General features: G+C 52.1%; 1 protein-coding gene and 1 long non-coding RNA gene across 2 annotated transcripts; both read left to right on the forward strand.

Moving 5' to 3' along the window:
- Positions 1-10,795: 10,795 nt before the first annotated feature.
- On the forward strand, positions 10,796-12,281 carry LOC149912587 (uncharacterized). The gene is made up of 4 exons (XM_090131850.1): positions 10,796-10,964; positions 11,116-11,267; positions 11,608-11,751; positions 12,141-12,281. Exons 1-4 carry the CDS (start codon positions 10,796-10,798, stop codon positions 12,279-12,281), a joined length of 606 nt encoding a protein of 201 aa, XP_089987976.1.
- A 450-nt stretch (positions 12,282-12,731) lies between these two features.
- LOC149912588 (uncharacterized) lies at positions 12,732-13,361 on the forward strand. Its single transcript, XR_016462220.1, has 3 exons — positions 12,732-12,818; positions 12,904-12,977; positions 13,308-13,361. It is a non-coding gene; the product is annotated as an uncharacterized LOC149912588 (long non-coding RNA).
- The last annotated feature ends 10,141 nt before the right edge of the window (positions 13,362-23,502 follow it).

Consider the following 23,502-nt stretch of genomic DNA (forward strand, 5'->3'; position numbering starts at 1 on the left):
CCCCAGCAATCTTTGTATTCAGATCTGCAGCAGTGAATTACGGCTATATATTTTTATATATAGTTAAATTATTAAATTATTAAATTATAATTAATCAAATTAATTAAAGGTGATATAATTTAGTGTGTTATCATGTACAAATAAAAAATCCCAGTTGTTATATTCTTCGAGATAAAGATTTTTCACATGCTTTGAACCATTAAAACAAGGATATCCAGGGGTTCTAAGGACAATAATAGCATACACTACTGAGGGATATTTAAGAAAGTGTATAGGTTATTAAAACTTGTTCAAAGCATGCAATTAAACTTGGTGCTATTTTCTTTTCTACTCAGAACTTAATATTCAGATGAAAAACTAACTACTAAATGGGATTACTACATTTCTAGTATTTCTAATGAACAAGCAACTTTCCTTCCAACAACCAACACAGAAGACTGTTTTTATATATTATCTGAGTTACATTATACAGTTAAAAATACCCCACAGGTAAGGGAATCTATTCCTTTGAACACAGAAAATAGGCAGTTATAACAATTCAAACAACAAAATGTTCCCTCATGTTACATAAGAAGACTTGAGAAACCAGCAGACCATCTGGCAAAAAAAAAAAAAAAAAAAGTGTACTCTACTAACTGTGAACTTGTGGAGGCTTTTTTTCTTAGCATAAAACCAGCCAGCATTCCTTTACCCATTAACTATTTTGAACATGCACTGGAAATCAAGGGCTGGCACTGAAGATAAACATGTCATTTTTCTACAAGGGAGACATTACAAAGAAGTTGTTCTTATGGGGTAAATAATAGAAACTCACAGAAGAGTAGGATGAAATAGTGCAGTTCTTCCAGTACTTGGCTGCATGGCTGCCAATCTTCTTTCTAACTTCTGAAGAAAACACAATGGCTCAGCTGTGAAAAGTTTCCTGGAATATAGAGTAATTGGAAGGGAAAAAAAACAACAACAATGAAGACTGATAATGCTCTGAGAGCAAGAAAAGCATCCGAAGACACAAGAAGATTACATGGAAACAAAATAGAGAAAAGCAAATGAGATGTTTGTATTAGTGACAGGAGGAAAGGAAGAGTAAGTGGCAGGAGACAGAAATCAACGCCAAGAGAGTGTGTATAGTGTCTTTTATCATAGAATCCTTAGGGTTGGAACAGACCTCTAGAAGTCATCTAGTCCAACTCCTCTGCAATGAACAGGGACATTTACATCTACATCAGGTTCCCCATGGTTTAATCCAGCACACTGCCTTGAAAGTCACTAGGGACACAGCATCCACCACATCCCTGGGCAATCTGTTCCACTGCCTTACCACCTTCACTGAAAAAAAACTTTTTCCTTATATCTAACCTAAATCCATCCTTTTTAAGCTTGAAACCATTTCCCCTGGTCCTATCACAACAGAGCCTGATAAAGAGTCTATCACCTTTGTTCCTGTAGCTCCCATTGAGATACTGAAATGCCACAATCACCTCAGAGCCTTCTCTTCTCCAGGCTGAGCAGCCCCAGCTCTTTCAGCCTGTCCTCATAGGAGAGGTGCCTCACCCCTTGGATAATTTTTATGGCCCTCCACTCAATACAATCCAACGGGTCTACGTCTCTCCTGTACTGAGGACTCCACATCTGGACACAGGACTCCAGGTAAGGTCTCACCAGCGCAAAGTAGAGAGGTGCAAGACCTCGCACTTGAATTTGCTGAGGCTCTCCGTGTCTTTCGCCGACACAACCCGCAGCTTCCATCTCCACAAGCCGCCCGGTCTGCCGGCGCCCAGCAGCACCCGGGGCTCCGCAGCTGCGGCGTCAGCCTTCCGCCGGGCGCGGCCGCGGCCACTCGGCGCCTCCGGAGCTGCGGCCGCCGGGCCGTCAACGGGAGCCGCGCACTCACCGCTCGCCCGGCGGCGCCGACGGCCGCCCTCGCCGCGCGGTCCCGCGTCCGAGCGGCTCGCGGCTTCTCCTCGTTAAAGCGGCCCGGGCGATCCTCGCGCCCCGCCGCCTCCGCTCCGCCCCCGAGGCTTTTTCCAGGCGAGCCCCGGCGACGTCCCCGCCGCGTCGGCCGCTCTCGCGAGAGCCGCCCGGCCGAGAGCCGCGCGGCCGCTCCGTCGCCTCGGGGAGCCGTGAGTGAGGGAAGCGGCCGGAACCGCGCCGCGCCTCGCGGGCCGTCGCTGCGCTTCTGGCGGGAACGGCTCCGAAGCGGCGAACCTCGGCGGTCGAGGCGTCCGCACTTCGCGGTGATGCCGGAGGACGTGCCGCAGTGTGGGAAGTCTCCACATAACGCTCTGGGACGGCGTCTCGGATAAAGCAGACGTTCTTCGCAGTTGCGGTGGCGGCCTCCTGCAAGCAGGAGAGCCCGAGAAAGCAGGGTTCCATCTTTCATCCCCTCTGCCCGACGCTGCTCTCTTTCTGCCCCGGTTCCTCACAAATGCAGGCAAACACAGGAAAAATGTATTTCTGCAGAGTTTAATGTCGCTACAGAAGAAGGCAGTACGTGACAAGTGGTTCATTTGTTCACATCTCACTCTTTCACTAACACTGCAAAATCCAGTGCTTTGTTTTCCAACTGCCGACTGCTCAACCCTGCCAAATACAGAAATGATACACCGATCTGTAACATGAAACTTGGCTGGCAGTTATCCTGGTCAGCTTTTATCATTTCCACGTAGACTTCATGGGTTTCCTCATTGCTGCAGGCTAATCGTAGGCCTTGTCAGCAATCTGTGTCAGTGGCCGTACGTTCAGGTGTTGTGATGACAGATAATGATGAATGCCCGTGATATCAGAGGTGACTGTTGGTGGTACGGCAGCAGAGGCTGAACCTTCCTACAAATGCTCCATTACGTTTTGTTGTCGTGCCAGCAGATGGCAGCAGAGCTGCAGTTGCCATCGAAATCAACAGCAGGCATTACTTTTGGAGCGACCTACATCGGAGTGTCCAAGTATCCGTATGCACTTGTGTACAGCAGTGAAAAAGTCATGGAAAAAGCCCCCTGCAAGGAATGCAGGGAGCATTGCCTTTGCCAACCCCTGAACAAAAGACTGCAGTGTTTTTCTCAGTAATGTCCCAGACGTTTCCAATGGGAGAGAAGGAATCTGTGGGACTGACGGTGGGAAATTCAGCCTCTTTTTTTCATCCCCAACAGAGCTGAAATCTGGGCGACCAAAATTACCGTGAGATATCTTGGCAATGTAGAAGCCAGTATCCTACACTAGGGTAACCCGTGAGTTCTGCCAAAACCCCAAAGCATTGACTGCAAAATGCTACAGTGGAGGAGTGGAAAAGTGGAGAAAATCTTGTTCCTGTGTCCTGGGAAACTCTAGCAGCTTTGTGCCATGGTGAGAGGCCCTTTCTCTAGTAAGATAAGGGCACACCAATTTTGCTGGAGAAGTGAGATCGTGCTTTCTTGGCAAGTAAAAGAAATACAGAAATAAATTTAAAACTTCCTCAGAAATATTTTTGGCTGAGACTTTTTCAGTCCACATCTTTAACCTTTTGGAACACTTTTAATTCTTCTATTTTTGTTGTTGTTGTTGTTTTGACATGGCTTTTTTTTTTCATTCCCATTCAGCATTTTGGTCTCTTATCTACTTATCTGTTGGTAAAACGTGTGAGTGTTTCAAAAACATGTCTAAAGACAGAATTAGTTATGCCAAGGATGAATACACAGCTAGAAAGCTGGCTAAAATCCCAGCAGAATTAACTTTCTGTTTCTAATGATCAGTGAGAAATTAGCTGGTAACACATCTGAGGAGCTGCCAATCTGGGTTTGTCCAGCTAGCTCAGCACAGGTGATACCAGCAAGCAAGCAATGACATAAAAATACTCAGCATGAAGTGCCTTTTGCAAAGAGTTGCCAGAGCATTTCAGATCAGCACAGACTGTTGGGAAGTTTCTATCAGTGCTGTACTATTTCATCAAGGATTAATGTAAGTGTAGTGCCATCATTGCCCTCCGTTTACTGAAGGTGCCTCCACACATTCTGGTTGTTGGCAGACACTCAGATGTGGAAGGTTTGATAGGTAAAAGAGCAGCTCCCTCCTTTTCCGTGACAGCTCTTTGTTCCTTAAACATTTGTATGTGATGTGTTATACTTTTCAGTCAGTCAAGAGAAAGTCAAAAGGGTTTTTTTTCATTTTCAGAATATAGAGGTTGTTGGTGCGTTTTTTTGTTGTTTTGTTTTGGTTTGTTTTATTTTCCCATAACTGAATGTCTTAAAGAAACGCAAATAGTTTGAAGACCATTCTTCCCAGAATGCATCTTCCAGTTGAGAGGAATAACATTTCTTACTTAGCCTGGAGCTTGAAAGGATGGATAAGGGAACTGGCAGCTCTACACTTTCTTATTTAAAAAAAAACATACAGCTGAAAGGAATCATGTAGTACGTAATGCAGCTATCAATATATCTGGGTGCTTTTTTTTTTTTTTGGTCATTTACTGATCTTTCTTGTATTTCAGATTGATCAAGCAATCCACCAGCTTTGCAGAATTATGCCTACCCCGCAAGCCAGAAATGCTTCAAACCCATCAGAAGACATCTGTAAATACCTTGGCACAGCCCTTCTCCAGATCAGCCCAGTGAGGGCTGAAATAACTCATGATTCCAGCTGACAACGTGCTGCTTTCTAACAGACGTTTTGCAGGAAGGGTTCTTTCCTTTGTCATTTGGCACAAACCTTTTCCTGCAGAAAATTAAAAATAAATTTCACTGCCAGAAAGATGTGGAGATCATCAACACTGCGTTGCCTCTTGCTCCCAAAACATGCTGACATGACTAAAAGGTCACAGCACTTCTATGGCACATTGCTTGATCAACACACTCACATTCACACTCTATTATAAAATGAAAGAAGTTTGTGTCATGGTTCTCCAGAGTGCAGAATTCTGTACTTAGCTGCTAAAAATGAGTGTCTCACAGCTGAACCTTGGCAGAAATCCATCAGGGGAAGAAGGGCCTTGAGGCTGTGCAGCAATGAGGAGGGCTGAGTTCCTCTCCAGTGTTGTTTTCCAAGCCAGAGTCCAAACCAAGAGAGCTTGCAGCACTGGAGAATGAGCTACAAACGGCCATTTGAAGCATCTCTTCAAGCACTTCTCATCTGCCCAGAACAGAAGGCTACAATCAGTGTTAATTCTTTTTCTGTCTGCCTTGGTACGCAGCAAAGACACTGGACTTTGGTTTTTAATGTCTCACAGTGATTTTCCAATAAGAAAACAAAGGAAGAAGAAGTATAAAGGCTCCTTGTGCTGCTGGTTTGTAAATCACCAAAGCAATCACAAGTGAAGATGAGAATGGTGAAAGCTCACTGCTGATGTACCGAAATCTTCATGTGCTATATCAAACCTGCAAGGAATGCAATGGACAAATGACAAGCTCACGTCTCTCTTCTGACAAGGTTTTGGCTGCAGTGACAGCCTTCTTTCTGAGTCAAATCTTACCATCCTCCCAGCAACAAGCTCTACCTGCTGAATGGCATATTGCTGGGAGCATCCTTCCACAATCCAGTAATGGTCGGAACAGAACTGTGAGCTTGATTTCTTGGAAAATCAGGCTGTGTCTGAATGTATTCCAGCACAGAGCAGGAGAAGAGATGGCACTGAGCAGCATGGCAGCAGGTAAACAAGGCATCATGTGCACTTTAGAAAGTAGAGCTTTCCTGTGACGGGCAAGGGAGCAAGATGGGGGAAGATGGAGAGAATCAAAGACTGCAGCCCTTGGTGGGAAGGGAAAAGCTAACTTCAGTGTGGGACACAAGAAATAAGGACAATCGACATCACTCTGTGGACATTTGAAAGCCCTTCCTCCAGAGCCGCTTGCCTCCGGAAGAGAGTGCTCAGGAGTGTTTACTGGAGATCTGCCTGTGACTAAATAGCTCCAGCTCGGTCTGGGAAAGCTGGGGATGATACCTTCGTGTCCTGTGAAAACAGGATGCAGGTGGGCATCCCTGCTCCCTCTTATCTGCTGGCAGGGCCCGGAAGATGGGAACCAAGGAGTTTCTGCTGAGATCCCAGGGCCAGAATCTGCCACTGCAAGGAGAGCTGACTCGACCACTGTGGATTTGAGCTGTCACTCCAAAGACAGCTGACTCGACCACTTGGAAAGCACTGAAAAGGGGCCATCATTGCCATGGTCACCGTTGCAGTCGTTGTCAACAGAACAGCAACACCCGATGACCCACTGCTACTGAAGATCAGTGGCTGAACTACGAACTGCACTGGATCCGTGGTGGTGACTATCTCCCTCTTGCTTCCTATAAAGACTCCTTGCTGCTTCTTTCCTGTCTTTCCTCACCCTCCTTCCCTTCCCATTACCCCAATTCAGAACAGCGTTCGTCCTCCCCTTCCCCATCTCCCTGATTAAGATTTGCAATCAACTGGTCGGACCAGCATTGGAACCGTTGTTTCTTAATCTCACGCCGGGTACACAGATACTAAAAGAACCTCCTCTCCCTCCTATAAATGGGAGCGAGACATTTATTTAAGGCGTAGTGGAAGGCAGGAACCCACCGTGAGTGCTGTCCTTCCAGACACAGCCTGAAAGTTTCCTGTGCGTCCCTCCTGGAGCTGCAAGGAGCGATATCTTTGAGCACTTCCACGTGAGTCCTTCTCCAGGAAGACTGCTCCGTATTCTGAAACCTTGCTGTTTGTGAGCATACCTCTCATGAATTAATGTAGAATATGTATGTGCCTCCTTGGGAAGACCTCTCTACATTTGGTGATTTAAGTATCTCTAACTTCAGTGTGAAATTGGAAGCCTTTGTGTGCTTCCCTCAGAGAAAGGGAAGAGTGACTGGAGCATTTGCATTTGTTTAATCGGTGTTGTGTGCCTCCCTGGGGGGAGGTAAGGAGTTGCCTGGGCTTTTGAATACGTGCACCCCCTCCTCCCTTGGTGTAGGTCTTTCGTTGTATTGAAAAATGAGTGACAGCATCGCCAGCATGAACAGTGGAGATGTCTTATTTGTGTGATGTGTGATAGAAAGCTGCAGCCACAGCATGAATCACCTCTGATGATGCCCGCTGACACTGAGAGAATGACTGCTGTAATTAGGGGACTTCCAGAGTCGTTAAAACCTATAGGTATACAAAACTCCTTGCTGTTGGAAAGTGCCTAAGTTTTGGTGAGAGATGTGTGTGTCTCTGGGATTACCTCTGATGGTTTGTGCTGAGGGCCCTCATGTAACACTGGTGTCACCACTCCTGAAGAGTCACCGGGTGGCAAACTGAGTGACTCTGATTGTTGTCTGAAATTGAAGGATGATGGAGGAGTTGCTAAACAAATCGCCCACGGTGAAACGTCTCCTATTTTGTGTGCTGCTGCAGCTCTGATGTTTGTTCCTCGTATGATTTACTCAATTTCTGCAAGGCCTCGTATCCTCCGTGTGCTTTGTAAGCACTTGTACTGATGGACGAGTCCAACAGATCAGGGCAACATTTGTAGCCAAGCCCAAGAAACCTTTTACAATATATCTGACTCGGCCAACAGATGGAAAGATTCGGTAGCTCTGCAGCACAGCACATGCTGAATGGAGGAAGAGGAAACCTGTGTTCTGCAATTCGTACTTCATGCCCAGTGCCTGTAAGATCAACATTGCAGAAGGGTGAGATACGAACAAAGGTGGCTGTCAAATATTCAGAGCTGTTCAGTTTGCCTTCCAGCATTTCAGGCTCTTCTGTCCTGTAAGGGCAAGAGGATGCACACGTCGGAGAGCGTTCCCAGCCCTGGCACAGCCCAGAGATCACTTTACTGCGTTCATTCCGTGGTATCCAGGGAACAGTCTGTCTGTGTGGAGTAGGTAGATTTAATTTCCCAAAATAAAACCTCACAGGTTCAGGTGTGGGAAGAAATAAAGTGGCATTTCTGATTGATGTCTCTCTGAAAATATTTATGAAGAGCCGTAACTGTGGCTGGTATATGAAGTACAGAACTTAGAGAGCTATTTATCTTTCCCCTCTTCTGGAGCATTAACAAGATGTCCTTTCATGGGCTGTGAGTTGGCTGTCGCAGCTCCACACCAACATCAATCGCATTCCTGCAGAGAAAGCTTTGGGGCTGGGTTCAGCTGGACATTTACATCACCTTGTACCATGATGTGTTGTTCTGATGAGCCTCTGGGAATTACACGTTTCAACTGGACCAGGTCAAGGCTTCCTAAAGATACAGCTCCCCTTTTCCAAACAGACAGAATGATAAGACCAAGTAACGAAAGGCAGTGCAGTGGAGTTTCCAATTCTGTTAAGCAGTCTCCTTTATTTCACTGTATCCATTTGCCTATACAGCAGTGCAGCCTATGGAGCCTGTGAGATGTTTAGCTATCCAGAGATAGGATGAGCTGAACTCCTCTTTGGGCTGCAGTTGTTTTGGTTACATCTATGCAGACCATAATGGGGGCTTAGCTCACATAGAGCCACATTGCAAGCCAAAGCCCACCCAAAATGTTCAGTGTTGTCTTTCAGAACTGGGTTGGGTGCTCACACAGAGGTGTCAGGTCTGACGTGCAGTTTGAAAGAACCCATATCACATAGGAACAGCAGCCATTCCAGAAAGGTGAGATGCTTTTAGAGATGCTGTTCTGCATCATTCAGCCATTGGTTTTATGGCTTTGCATACCTGTCTTCAGAGACATGCATTCTGCTTTCAAACTCTGTGCTGACTGTGCAGCTCTGGCAGCACATCTCCGTGAAGTAGATGCGGCTCTTCAGTTACTCAGCACAGAATAAATATGTGCCTTATAATTGGCAGCATTTTCTTCACAAATACCTTCCTGCTGAAGCATACCTGATTTGTCATAGTTTTTCTTCTTGCTCATTTGACAACGCATTCACTTTGAGCCTGTTCCTGCCTTATTTGTTTGGTGTTTTCCTTCACTTTATGTATGTTGCAGCCATTTGTTTTGTAACGAGTAACAGGAGCACGTTTCTAAAAGCACTCGTAAGATGTGTTCATTTCATTTTATTTGTTATAAACATTTCTCCTTGGAATGTGTTTGGGTTTTGTGCCAATCTGACTGTAGCTGTTTACTTAGCACGGCACATTTCATTCCACTAAGAACCACTCTCTAACAAGATGAACTCATTTTGCACGAGTGAGTGTGCAATTATGGATTCTTTTCAAAAGTAGTGAAAATCCCTTCACTCTTAGAAAAGTTATTAAACTATGTTGATTGCTGACATTCTAGGCATCAAATGTAATTGAGCTATGCACATTTATTGTTTCAGAGCATCAGAATGGACAGAAAATTATTGTAATCATCCAGGAGTATGTTTTAGTTTCTACAGTGAGACAGGGAATTTCTACAGTAACCGTGGTATCCATTAGGATAGTGCTAATGTGCTGGTGCACCAGTATTGCTAAACTGCTGGTGTTTGGTAACCAAGGGCTCCTTCTGAGACCTAAATCTTAAAATTAAGCCATCGTGAAGTATTTTACCAGTTCAGGTCCTATTTACTAAGCCAGTAAAATGTCTGTATTACAACTTCATGGAAGGAATTCCGCATGGAACTGGAACCCCAGAGCCGAGTGCATCACAGAAGATGCTGCGTTTGGGGGCCTGCAGGGCTGCCCTGCGTGCTGCCTGGTCCCCAGCCATTCCCTGTGAGGTGACACTGCGCTGTGATGTCACAGTGGTACCTCGTGCGCCCTCGTGGCAGCGGTGGGAGCGGTGGCTCAGTCCGCTTGTGGGACCCGCAGGAAGCGGAACCAGAGAGAGCGTTGCGTCTACCTGGAGATTTCCTGCTGTCATGGAGCGGCTGAGAGCCCTTCGAGGTGAGTCCCTCCACCTCTCCGCACGCCGTGACGCCGCCCGAGCGCACGTGTGCCTCCAGAGTCAGTTCAGGCCGCGCCGGCAGCACCGTCCTCGCTCTGCTGAGCGCAGCTGCCCGCCGTGGTTTCCCCGGCACCCCAGCAAGGGGAAAGCTCCCTCCCCCGTCCCCGCCAACCGTGGGGCTGGAGGAGCGTTCCTCCCAGAGCCGGCCGGATGCTCGGCCCTGGCTCCGAGCGACACCGGCGGCAGCTGCTCCGCTCTTTGCTTCCAGGTCTCTTTGCCTGTGTGGGCTGCGTGCCCAGACGTACGCGTCGCAGGGAGAGAAGCAGGGTGCCGAGCCCTGTCCCTGTCTCCGCTGTGACTGTGCTGCAACAGCGCCTGCAAGACCGGGAGGTGAGCTGGGGACGTCCGGCCGTGAATCCTTGCCGTGGCGCAGTGCCGTGGTCCTGTGGGTGTCGGGCCGCGGCACCACACCGGCACGGTGATGGGTGGCAGTGGGCGGCTCCCCGAGAGCAAGGGCAAAGCAAAGCATGACTGGTCCCTGTCCCCAGGGTGATCGAGCACAGGTGTACCGCGAGCTGGAGGGCGCCCTGTGGGAAGACGACAGCCGCCCGCCGTGCGGAGTGGTGAACCGGCTGCTGGCAGAGGTGTCCCGGGACCTGACGGCAGCCCAGGTGAGGGGTTACAGCCAAAGGCAAAGGGAGCCGCTGCCCGTGCTGGTGTTGTGCTGGTGGACGGCGGTGGCTCAGCCCTTCCCAGGGTCTCAGGCAGTCTCCTGGACGGTGTGTCACCAGTGACTCCTTTTCAGGGTGTCAGGGACAACGTGAGGACGGCTGCCAGCAACGTCCTGGTGGCTCTGGCCCGGATGCATTTCAGCTTGGTGATGGCTGAGCTCCAGGGCCAGCTGAAGGCCATCGGGGAGAGACCCAAGGATTTCGTGCTCATCACCCTCAGCAAACTGTTCGGCATCTACGGTAGAGTGCTCTCAGCCACCCTACACCTATGACAACGGGGGAAAGGGGTCTTTCCTCTCTGGAGGATGCAGGGCTTCCCCCCCTCCTCTGTTGCTGCCAGGGCTCTGACTGTGGACCTCTCCTTCTCCTCTGCAGCTCCACAGTGCATCCCCTTCGTGCGGCTGATGCTGGCTGGCCTGCGCAGTGTGGTGGGCCAGGTGAGGAGCGGCCGGACCCTGCGCCTCGCTTGTGCTGGTGAGTGCCGGACCAGAGCAGGGGGCCTCGGGACAGCCCTTGCACCTCGCCCTGCTGCAGGCTCTCACAGGCTGCCTTTTCTCTCACTCTCTTTAAACACAGAAAATAACAATTACTATTCATATGTGTTTCTTTAATTTTGTTTTTTCAGTTGTGAAACAGTGGCTGGACGGAGTGAAGATTCACTTGTCCTCTGGATCCCAATGCCCCTGGCCTGCCATGGAGAAAGAGCAGATCTATGAGAACCTTCAGGAGCTGCTCTTCTCTGTGCTGAGGAACTGGCAGGACTGCCAGGAGGAGGAGGTGAGCCTTGCTGCGCCCCCAGCCCAGGGTGGCAGCAGGGCACCCATGTGGCAGCTCTGTCTGTGCCCAGTGGGCTGGCAGCTGAGCAGTGATGGGAGGGAGTGGGCTGGCTCTGCAAAGGGCCCCGAAGTGGCTCTGTGGCAGGGAGCAGCTGCATGTCACAGCATGTGGCAGGAAGAGCTGGGGATGAGGGTCTGGGGAAAACCTGCCTGCCCTCCAGAGCGAGCCCATCTCCTGCTGGGTGTGGGGGTTGGGGAAGGGGAAGGGAAAGAGAAAGCCTTCTCTGTAGGAAGGGCAGACCTTCGGTCTTTGATGCCGGGCCTCTGCCATCCCTCTCCAGGACAAACAGGCCGTCCTCGGGGCCGTGGCTGCCATGCTGGATGTTCTCCTGCAAGAGGAGCTGCACCAAGAGCACGTCTGGGAGCAGCTCCTCTGGCTTGTGCACCCGTGTCAGGAGATCCAAGACACCTGCAGGGTGGCCAAGGTGAGACGCTGTGCAGGGCTCAGGGTGGACGTGGGGCCAGTGCAAGTGCCACGAGGGGTCGGGGGGTGCAGGGAGGAGGTGGGGAGCCCTTGGAGAAAAGAGGAATGGGTGCCTGAGAGCCTGAGGAGCTCTGTGCTAGCAACTGGGGGGACCACATCCAGTTGCATCTGATGGGGGAGAAGAGGGCTGCTGGGTGGGAAATGCCTGCAAATGATGCCCAAACACAGCTTGTTTGAGAGCAGAGAGACTCTCGGTGCTGCTGGGAGGTGGGGGATAAAAAGCCTGTGCAGGAGTTTCTCCCTGCAGAGAAACAATTGGGAAAGAGTTTTTCCACTCCCAAGTGTCTAGATGTGTCTTCATCCCTTTCTTCCTCTCCTGGTCTCTTGCAGAGCCTCACTGTCTTCCTGGAGGCCTTAGAGGGCATTGAGTCTGTCATCCAGAAGGACAAGTTTCTGGACGTCACGAGTGCCGTGTTCTACCAGGTAAGGGGAGCCTATCCCTGTGCCCACAGCAGTTTCCCTCTTGCCTAAGTCTCAGGAGGAGTGCAAAGGTCTGAGCCCCTGACTAATGCAGCTGAGCCTTGGCTTCTGCATGCTCAAGGCTGTTCCAGAGCCGTGCCTGTCCCCCTGGGGTTGCTGTGAGGCAGGCTGGGTTTTGTCTGCCTGTCCTCTTCCTGAGAGTGCCCAGGGAGACGAGAGCAGCAGCACAGTGTCTTTTCCATCCTCAGTGCTGATGTGATTTTCTCATATGGACTTTGTTCCCACAGCTCTATGACAACACCAAGCAGCACAGCGAGGCTGATCGTGCGGAGCTGACCCACTGCATCCTGCTGCAGGGTAAGGAGAGGAGCTTTGGCAATGCTTGCAGTGCCCTTGCCAGAAGGGCCTCTCTCACAAACCTCAGGAATGGGCATGAGTTTCTTGCTAACACAGCGTGGGATTTCCTCCCTGCAGCCCGGATCTGCCCAGAGGAAATGGTCCTGTTTCTGCAGTCACAGCTGGGCGAGGACTGGGAGGCTGGACGCGTGGCAGCACTGGGTCTGCTCGGTGCTCTGGCTCGCTCTGATGGTCAGTACCACAGGCTGGGACTTCCAGGGATCCCCTCTGCCATCGGGGTTGTGCCTCCGCTCATGCTTCTGTGCATCTCTTGCAGAGCCCGTGATGATGGAGAAGCTGCCCCAAGTTGCTGAGGCTGTGCAGTGTCTGTGCAGCGACCTCAGGATCCGGGTGAGCTGCTTTGGGAATAGAAAGTGTTGTTGGGGTGGTGATGCTGCTGCCAACACGGGCAGGGCTGGGGTGACTAGAGAGGTGCTGGGGCATTGACCACACGGTCGCGATGGCTCCTGTGGGAGAGCAGGCAGAGTGGAGCGGGCAGGTCCCTGTGCTGTGCTTGGAAAGTGCACAGCCTGGTGCTACGGCCTGGCCCTCACCTCAGGAGCCAAGGCTTCTCCTCTGCTCGTGTTGTCTCAGCTTGTGCCCAAAGGCTGCCCCGATGAGCATGTAGCTTCCCTTTGCCTTCTGACCTGAAAAATCACACCCACAATTGACCCCTGGCAGGTGAGGACGGCAGTTCTGCACTTCATCAAGGACCTGCTCAGTTCGAACACCCGGAGCTGCTCAGCCTGGGATGTGGTGGGGCACATCTTCACTGAGTTCAGCCGCACCGCTGGAAGAAGGGTAAGGACAGTGGGCAGCATCTTCTTTGGGAAGACCTGTGCTGCTCAGAGGGTGGCACAGAAGCACTGCTGGGGCCGCACCTGAGCCTCCTGAGAGGCTCCTGAGAACTGAGGTAACCAGGTTTCAACACCGTTGTTGTGCAGGCAGCTGGAGACCTTTCTGCCTGGGAAGCCCAGGAAGAAGGAGCTCTGCAGGAGCTGTGCATGGACATCCTGGGGTCTCTGGACGTCTCTGCGACAGGGATGTCCAAAGTAAGTCACATCTGCCCTGCTGCTGCTCCTTGCCTTCGCACCACCTGTTCCTCATCCCACCACCCCAGGTCTCTCCTCCAGCGTGCTCTGAAGCACGCAAGGCTCAGGGAAATTCGCAGAGTCCTCTTCGTCTCTGAGCGGAGGCAGGAATGCTGACACGCTCAACTGCCTCGTTCCCGACAGCTCCTGTGGCCACGGCTGCTGCTGTTCGTGGTGCCAGCCCAGCACACCGGCATGCTGATCCCGGTCTCGCGCTGTGTCCGAGCCCTGGCCGAGAGAGAGGATCTGACAGGACGGCGAGTAGAGGAGCTGGATCCCCATTTCCTCAGCTCCATGTTTCAAGGTAGGAGCAGAAGCTCCGCCAGTGAGCTCTGCTGACCTGTGCTACCACCCAGAAGGGACAGCGGAGCTGCGCGTGGCTGGGCACGGAGCAGCTTGGAGTCTGACTCAGCACTTTTTTCTCCTCACAGGCCCACGACTGACTCCCCAGACACTGCTGGCGCGCCTGCTGGTGAGTAGATGCTCCAGAGCCCAGTGCCACCAGCCCCCGGGAGGAAGCAGCACGGCCACGGGCAGAGCTGTTGGCTGCTCCTTGCCCGCCAGGGCAGAGCTGTTGGCTGCTTCCATCCTGGGGGGAAGCCGCTGCTCTTGCTGCAGAAGTGACCCTGCTTCTCCTTGCTCTCGCTCAGGTGGTGGCAGGGAGCCCTGTTGCAGGCAGCGAACTCCAGGCCGCTGCCTTGCAGCTGATGCAAAACCTCCACAGCAGGTTCCACAGAGCTGTGGGGGCCATGTGGGCCGCTGAGATCCCCCTGCTGCTGCAGTGTCTCCAAGGTAAAGTGCTGGTGGGGAGGGAGAGGCGGAGGCAGGGAAGGGCGGGAGTGAAAATGCAGCTCTCTCTGCAGGGTGGCAGAGGGGAAGCATTGCCTGCAGCCCAGTGCTTGCTCTGCTGCTGTTCCCATTCCAGGGAGACAGCGCTGAGGCCCGGGGATCTTTCCCCGCGGGGATCTGCCCCTTCCAGGACACGGATGGGCCCTTCACGTCCCCTCAGTTAGTTCTGTGTTCCTGCGGGGACAGTGTTTGTGGGGAGGGACAAGTCAGTTTGTGGAGGGGGTGCGGGTCCCAGCTTGGCAGTGTCAAGTGCCCAGGCCAAGCCAGGTTTGCAGCAGCTCTTCTTCTGTGCCTTGATCCCAAGTAAGGGTCTTTTTCTTCCTGTTGCTGTGCAGGGAAAGATGAGAGCTTCCTGGACACTGCAGGGTGGGAGCGCCGTCTGCTGAAGGTACAGCACTGCTGGGTGCAGAGAAGTGCTTGCCTGCCCCAAGTAGCCCCGCTCCCATATGAGCCACCACGGGACAGGAACAGCCTCTCCAGTGCTGCTGAGGAGCCTTTGAGGCGCTGCCTCTTCCGCTCTGTCCCAAGCCCAAGGGGGGTCTTAGGAGAAGGGGGGCAGGCAGCTTTAAGGGAGGGAATGCTGGGGGAGCTGGGAGAGGAACTGTTCTTCCAGACACCTCTCCCCAGAGGGCTGCAGCAATTGGGAGTGAGGGAGGAGGCAAAGGGCAAGGGAACATCGTCTTCTCCTGTTCTCCAACAGTTCCTCGGGGCGTCAATGGACACCATACGGGATGAGGCCTGGATCGAGGCCCTGAGCTGTGAGCTGAGCCGGTGGCTGAGCAGCTCTGCCAGCAGCTCTGCAGAAAAGGTGAGTTCCCCCCGGCTCCACCCAGCGGTGCAGCTGCAGGTGTCCAACTGGGGCTGGGGCTGCGGCTGGTGCTCTGCCCACGCGGGATGCTGATGCTGCTTCCCCAGTCTGTGCCCCCAGAGGGCCTTTCCCTGCAATCTGCCCAGGGATGGCTAAAGCTCGGCCCTGCAGCTGCTCTCAGCGACTCCCGGGGAGCGTGGGTCCTTCCCACTTGGCCCTTCCCCAACAGGTTAAGCTGCTGCCACATCTCAACTTCTTCCTTCCCTTCCCCTGCAGTCTTTCCTGTACAAGGCTCTGGGCACAGTGCTGGGAGCCTGTAAGGGAGTCCTCCACGTCCAGGAGAAGCTGCTGCAGCACCTGGAGGAAGCAAACGCGGAGGACCCATGTGAGGCCCAGGTGAGCCCTGCTCTCCTCCAGCTCCTGCGAGCATCCCCGCTCCGTCCCTGGGGCAGAGGGCTTCTCCTGGCCCTGCTCCACGCCTTTCCATCTCCTCCCTGCTGCCCTTTTCCTCAGGAGAGGATCTGTAGATTCAGGCCTGTGCCAACTGCCCCTTGTTCTTTTGTGCAGGGAATGGTCTCTCTTCTCAGCCACGCGGCTGAGAGTAACTTCCAAGCAGTCCTGGCCACGCTCACCACGTTTGCGTCCAGGCTGTGCAAAGGCCGCAACGCGAGGATTTCCAGGCGCAAGAAGGTAAAGCGTTACGGGTTTCCATCTTGGCATTCTTCTGCCTTTTTTTCTGCCCTGGAGCCCAGGTGCATCGCGGGGCACTGGGGGCCGTTGAGCGAGTGTCTCAAGGCATTTCTTCCCACACAGATGGAGCTGGACAGCACGAGAGCTCAGGCCACACGCAGCGCTCTCGTGCTCGCCCATGGCAGCTTGGCACTGCGTGCCTCCAAGGAACAGCTGCTCGCCCACCTGGAGGGAGACATCGTGGGCAACATCCTGATGCTCTACAGCTGCAGCTGCCGGGTGAGAGCTCAAAGCGTGCCAGGGTGTCTGAGTGCCCAGCTGCAGCCCCTCCACAGGGGGGGATGCTGAGAGGGGCCTTCCCTTTCCAAAGGTCCCCCGGGGAATGGTTTGTGCCCAGATGAAGACCCAAACCCTTCCCTTAGCGTTGCCCCCAAGTGTCCCCCTTGCAGCCCTTGTCCCGTCCCGCAGTTCAAAGAATGTTCTTCTCTCTTGGGCCTCAGGACCTGCAGAACAACCTCGCGCTGGTGCAGAGCATCATCGACTTCAGCTCTGCCTTCCAAGCTGTGGGTGATTCTGCATCCTTTAACCCCTCCTTGAAGGTAAAGCTTCTGGAGATCCTGATGGTGAGTGCCTAGAGGCAGGGCTGCCTGCAGAGTTCTGGGCTGCGCCACACGGCCCACTTCCCTGGGGGCACACAGGTCTCCATCAGCCACACGTCTCCAGCTGGTGGGGACTTTGGGTGCTGGATGCAGCGGCTGGGCAGCGGGCTAGGTGCACCAGCTGTCGAGCTGCTGCATCCTGCAGTGCTTCCATGGGGAAACATGGGAGTGATGGGGCTGATGTGTGGCAGTTGTGTCTGTCTCAGGGCTGGGTAGAACAGCTCTCGTGTGCCCCCTGCCCACCTTGACAGTGTCTCTCTGGGACTTGCAGGACCTGATGAAGAAATATTATTCGGGCATCCCTGTCTCCCCAGTGCCCCTCAAGGTGGTTCTGGCCCTGGAGCAGCTGAGGTAAGGTCCCCATTTTGGGTAGCTCCTGAAGGTCTGGAGGGGGTAGGGGGTGAGGAGCCGCATCTACAGGAGTGAAGACTGGGCTGTTGTGCCCAGCAAAACTGAGGTTCTGGGCAGGGAGAAAGGCCCTGGTGCTCCTGTCCCCTGGCAGGGAAGAGAAAGGAGAGTTGGGGTTTCCTTCCCTTCAGAGAGGGAGGTGGTTCAGTGCTGCCGGGGAGGAGGTGGGCGCTGCTGGAACTGAAGACAGTGCTCAGCAGCAGGAGCTGGGGGTATTGGCTTGGTAGCTGTCGATTAGGAGAAAGTCAGATGTTGTCTGAACCAGTCTGGAGAGCACTGCTAAAGGCCCTTTCTGATTTCTCTTCCTTTCTTCCTCCTGTCAGCAAGCTGAAGCCCTCTTTTGAAAGCAAGGACATGCGGGAGATGTTGGTCCTGTGCTGCAAGAACATCGTGACGCACCCTTCAGCAGAGATGATGCTGAAGATCAGGAAGTCACAGCACGCAGCGCAGTACCTGCAGGTAACCTGCCGTAAATTTCCCGGCCACCTCTCGGTCAAACCCGACCTCAGCACACACAGCCTATGCTCTGGCAGCAGCCGTGATGCTAAACCTCACTGCCCTCTTCTGCTTTCAGTTTCAGCAAACGTCCCTGAAAGCTCTGGGCCGGCTCATGGCGGTTCTGCTCCAGACAGAGCCCAGCGGCGGCTTCTTTCAGAACATAGTGCATGTGAGTATGTGTGGGGCAAGGGAGAAAGCATGGTGCCTGTCGGCAGTGGGGGCAGATCTGGGGACTGAGAGGGTGATCAGAGGGGAGCAATCTCCTGCTGACATGCCAGCTCACTGCGAGCTCAGAAATGGGCAGAGCGATGGGCCCTGCAGGGGAAAGGCAGGAGCCAGCCCCTGGCAGGCCACAGCCGAGGAAAAGCTCCCGGGTTGGCAGGCAGGATGACTGCAGAGAGCGGGGGCAGCAGTGCCGGTGCTCAGTGAGGCTGGAGGCCACGTGGAGCCACAGGGCAGCCTTGGGGGAAAGTGCTGGGGAAGGAGGGACAGGGAGAGGGGCGGCAGGAGGGAAAGCAAAGACTCCTCAGTGAGACAGATGCTCTACCCCAGGTCCTGCAGAAATGCATGGTTTCAGAGAACGTGTGGGAGCGCAAGAGGGCCCTGCAGACCTGCTCCCAGCTGCTGGCTGTTTGCGAAGAGCTTCGAGTGAGTAAAGAGCCCCACCGCATGCCCCCTGCTCCCTCCCCAGAGCCCCTGAGCTGGAAGGCGAGCTCCGCCCAGCTGTGCATGCTGTGCCACGGCGTGAGGAAGGCACAGGCGGAGAAGGCAGGGAGAGCCGGGGCTGCCTACAGCTTTCTTCCTGCCTCTCACCCCTGCAGAGAGCAGATGCCTGCGAGCACTTTGGCTCCCTGGTGGGATTGCTGGCGCCTCTGACGTGCGACCCCATGCCCGCATCCCGCCAGTTGGCTGTCTCCTGTCTGAGCTCCCTTCTCCGAATCCAAGGTGAGCAGAGCAGGTTGCACCAGCCCTCTGCCCTCCTCCGTGGCACTGCCAGAGCCCCACGGGCTGGGCCCTGTTTACAGGAGGGAGAGGCACCGTGCACAGCTCTCTTCTCGTCCCCACCCTGTCCTCTGTCTCTCCCCCGTGGAGAGCGGTTCCATTTCCAGAAGCATGACTTCCCTTTTCTCCCTGGGCTCTTTCCAGCCAAAGCAGCCAACAGGGAGCCAGGAGACATCGGGAGCCTGTCTGAGGGACTGCATGCCTGCAGCACTGTCTCTCAGCTCCAGACCACGTCCAAAATGGCCATGGTAAGTGGACCCAGAAAGGGGTGGTGGGATCTCTGTGCGGAGGCTTCTGCACGACTCTGTGCTGCTCCCAGCCTTTCACACCGTTTCCAAAATGAGCTGTCACCCTGAGACCGCTGTTCTCAGCAAGTAGCAGGAGGCTCTGAGTTATGGCTGGCCTTCAGGCACGCAGTACAAGGGGCTGACTCCATGATGTGCGTGTGTGTGTGTGTGTGTGTGTGTGTGTGCACTTGCGTGCATGTGTGACTGTGGCTGCTGGGAGGTAGGCTTTGCATGTCAGCAGACACCATGGGTGCAGAAGCTGAGCGAAGGCTCAGCCGCCTTCCGTGTAAATAGCAGGGTACGGACAGCAGGAGCGTTGTGAATGGCCGGCAAGCCACTGAGCTAAGAATGCCCTCCAGCCTGCTTTGTGCTCTGAAGAGCTGCGCAGAGCAGTGATGGGATCTCTCCTGCTTCTCATCTCTCTGCAGATCGTGTGCAGAAACTTCCCCGTCGAACGCACCGTCGACTTCATGATGGCCACCAAGGAGACCATCCGGAAAGCCACAGGAGTGCGCGTGCGTGCTGCTGGGAAGTGGGTGACCACCTTTCTGCAGATGCACGGGAAGGACATCTGTTGGAACGTAAGAGACTTTCTTTCTTCCACGTGTCTTGGTTTGTTTCTGGCTGTTGCACCATGCCCTGTGCTGTCTGCCTCTGGAACTAAAGCAGCACAGCCTGAGCGCAGAGCCAGGGCTTGGACAGGGGGGCTGGTTTGAAATTTAGGCTTAGGCGTTGCAGCATGTCAAGGGAGCAGGCACTGCTCACGCGCTGAATGTCCATGGTCAGGCCCTGCAGAGTCCAGGATGCAGCAAGTCATTCCTTCTCCCCTTCTTCTTCCAGGTGCCACCCATCCTCTACATCCTGCGCAGCTGCGCGTCATCTACGCAGCAGAGCACGTTCGTGCCCTTCCTGTGCCAGGCGGTGGTCATCCTCACCCGCTGTCACACTGAGGCCGTGATGAACAACTTCTCCCGGCCGCCTGGACCCACAGACAGGTACTGGCACTCCTGCCTTTGCTGTAGTTGTAGCTTGCCTCTGCCAGAGGGATCCAGGGAGGAGGCAGCTTCTCTTTTTTCCTCTCAAAGTCTGTGTGAGGTGGAAATTACTCAGTCACAACTTGAGACTCTCCATTTTCTAGTGAGACGTGGAAGAGAATAAGAGAGTTCTGCCTTCAACGGTGGAGCCAGTAGAAGAAAAAGGAAGAAAAAGAAAAGGAAACGAAAGGAAAAAGAGAAAACGAAAGGAGAGAAGAGAAAAAAGAAAGAAAGGAAAAGAAGAAGGAGAGAAGGGGAGTAGAAGGGGAGTGATTCTGTGATAGAAGGGAAAGGAGGAAAAAGGGAAAGGAGAGGGAATGAGGAGGAAAAGGGGAGGGAAGAAAAAGGGAATGAAAAAGAGAAATTTAAAATGAGGAGAGAAGAAGAGAGGAGAGGAGAGGAGAGGAGAGGAGAGGAGAGGAGAGGAGAGGAGAGGAGAGGAGAGGAGAGGAGAGGAGAGGAGAGGAGAGGAGAGGAGAGGAGAGGAGAGGAGAGGAGAGGAGAGGAGAGGAGAGGAGAGGAAAAAGGGAAGGAAAAAGGGAAGGAAAAAGAGAAGGAGGGGAAAGGAGGAGAGAAGAGAAAAGAGAAGAGGAGAGGAGAGGAAAAAGGGAAGGAAAAAGAGAAGGAAAAAGGGAAGGAGGGGAAAGGAGGAGAGAAGAGAAAAAAGAGAAGAGAAGAAGAGAAGAGAAGAGAAGAGAAGAGAAGAGAAGAGAAGAGAAGAGAAGAGAAGAGAAGAGAAGAGAAGAGAAGAGAAGAGAAGAGAAGAGAAGAGAAGAGAAGAGAAGAGAGGAGAAGAGAGGAGAAGAGAGGAGAAGAGAGGAGAAGAGAGGAGAAGAGAGGAGAAGAGAGGAGAAGGGAGGAGAGGGGAGGAGTGGGGAGGAGAAGGGAGGAGTGGGGAGGAGTGGGGAGGAGTGGGGAGGAAAGAAAATGAAAAGAGAGAAGGGAGAAGGGAGGAGTGGGGAGGAGTGGGGAGGAGTGGGGAGAAAAGAAAATGAAAAGAGAGAAGGGGAGGAGAAGGGAGAGGAGGGAAAAGGGAAAGGAGAGGGAATGAGGAGGAAACAGAGAGGGAAGCAAAAAGGGAATGAAAAAAAATTTAAAATGAGAGGAGTAGAAGAAAAAGGGAAGGGAAAATGGAAGGAGAAAGGGAAGGAAAAGGGAAGGAAAAAGGAAAGGAGGGGAAAGGAGAAGAGAGGAGAAGAGAGGAGAAAGAAAGAGAAGAGAGGAGAAAGAAGAGAAGAGAGGAGAGAGAAGAGAAGAGAAGAGAAGAGAAGAGAAGAGAAGAGAAGAGAAGAGAAGAGAAGAGAAGAGAAGAGAAGAGAAGAGAAGAGAAGAGAAGAGAAGAGAAGAGAAGAGAAGAGAAGAAAGAGAAAATTGTATCATTTATTAAAAATGAATAAATGCGAGAATCCTGGCTGAGATGTGAAAAGGGTACTTTTTTAGCAGTCTTCCTATTTATAGCTGAAGGAACCTGGAAGCTCATCGAGTGCAATCCCCTGCCTTAGCAGAACTCCTAGATTAGGTCACTCAGGAATGCATTCAGGCAGGTTTTGAGTAATGTCTCCAGAGAAGGAGACCCCACAGCCTCTCTGGGCAACCTGCTCCAGTGCTCCATCACCCTTACTGAAGGGTCTGAAAGTCTGAATGGCCTTCAGAATTGAAAAACTAGTTGAGTTATGAACTGTACAAGTTTACCTCAGCAGTCTAAGTGCATGTGTCTCTCATGAAACTAGGACACGTCTACACGTCTCTTTTTCCCCCTTAAATTCCTCACATCCCTAGCATCTATGACAAAGTGTGTCATAATATGTTGGCAGACAGTGCTTGGTGGCAGGCTTTAATTTTAACAGTCTTTCAGACCAGAAGCTGTGTAGCTCAGCTCTAGATTCAGACACTTACATTTAGACACTCAAATGTAGTTGCTGCAGACGCCTTAAATTTGGAGGCTCCTCAGTTGTGCAGTCAGACATGAGTACCACTGAGAGAATCTGGTCCATGTTGGAGCTGTGGGTGGTTCCTCACTGAGTGGCTGACGCTCGTTCAAAGCTCAGCAATGTCTCTTGGCAACTCAGATGCCAAAGAGGTATTTATCTGCTAGCTCTGCTTATCTTGGCAGCAAATCTGGAAATATTCACACAATAATTTGCATTATTTTGGCAACAGCATGAAATGTGAACCAACAGTAATAGAAGCCACTCTCAGCAGTGGCAGATGGGCTGCACAGCTAAGGGTGGAATTAGGCTGCAAGTTCACACATCTCTCACAACTACGCTGTGCTCCTAGTTAGATTCAGTGGGTTTACAGACTTCCAGAAGCAAAAGCAGCTGTCAGCCACGCTCAATTAGACAGGTTGGCAGATGTTTGGCCTCACTAGAACATCGTGAGGATACAGAACAAACTCAAAGGTAGCCCAGCAATAGCATTTCTCACACTGGAGAAGAGTAAGGAGGCTGTGGATGCCCATCCCTGGAGGTATTCGAGGCCAGGCTGGATGTGGCTCTGGGCAGCCTGGTTGAGTGCTTGGTGCCCTGCACACAGCAGGGGCGTTGAAACTGTGTGATCATTGTTCCTTTCAACCCAGGCTATTCTGTGATTCTATGATTCTATGATACATTTTATTCACAGACAAAGGTCACATGCCTTGCTGTACGTTGCAGAAAAGCATCATGAAGAAAAAGCACAGGTCCGACTGCTGGCCCAGGAGCAGCACTTAGTTATTACATGAGATTCACCTGGATGTTCTGGCACGTTTCTGATTGCTTCTTAAGCACAGACCAAGAGCCTACAGGAGAGCCTCTTACATGCATGCAAAATTGAGGAGAGGGGGTGGTAGGAGGCTATTTTTTCTCTAGGGCCCAGTCCAAAACTGACACACAGGTTGTTTAAAGGCACTTCTGTCTACAAATTCTGAAGACTCAGGGCCTACGTCCATGAGAAGGACAGGCATAACAAAATCCACAGAGGTGTCATGGCTGTAATGTCTGTCTGTTCCTCTGGACGCTGGGTGATTTTCTCAGCACAGAAATACTAAGCTTTCAACCTCCATTCACTGCAACTTTATGATCTGCTGATTCATAAACCTGCCACTACAGCTTACTTCCATAAACTCAGACTGAAACTGCTTTAGTGCAATCATGTCTGTCTATTAGCTCACACGTTATCTTGATCTTTTGAAGATGGCAGCAGCTGCATGTCCTCGACACAGAATAGCAAAATACAAAAACAATCCTCTCTATTCGTGCACACAATATCTGTTAACTTGCTGCATGGGATCAGATACGAACTCTGCAGCAGAAAGAAATGAATGTGTGTTCAGCCTGTTTGGTAAATAAACCCAGAGCTCAGAGCAGGGCTGTGTCACAGGGGCAGGTCTATGAGTCAGCAGATCACAATGTGATTATCTGATGAGAAAATTACTTATGGAGAGAGAATTTAGGTCTGCTTTAAGGGAATGCTTAAGCAAGGAAGTTTTAATTTCATTTTCCATAAATGTCCATGACAGAAAAATAAATACGTAAATAAATAAAATTAAGTGTACCTAAAGAAAGGGAAA

Source organism: Phasianus colchicus, chromosome Z (assembly GCF_987193195.1).
Source record: "Phasianus colchicus chromosome Z, bPhaCol1.hap1.1, whole genome shotgun sequence".
NCBI classification, from domain to species: Eukaryota; Metazoa; Chordata; class Aves; order Galliformes; family Phasianidae; genus Phasianus; species Phasianus colchicus.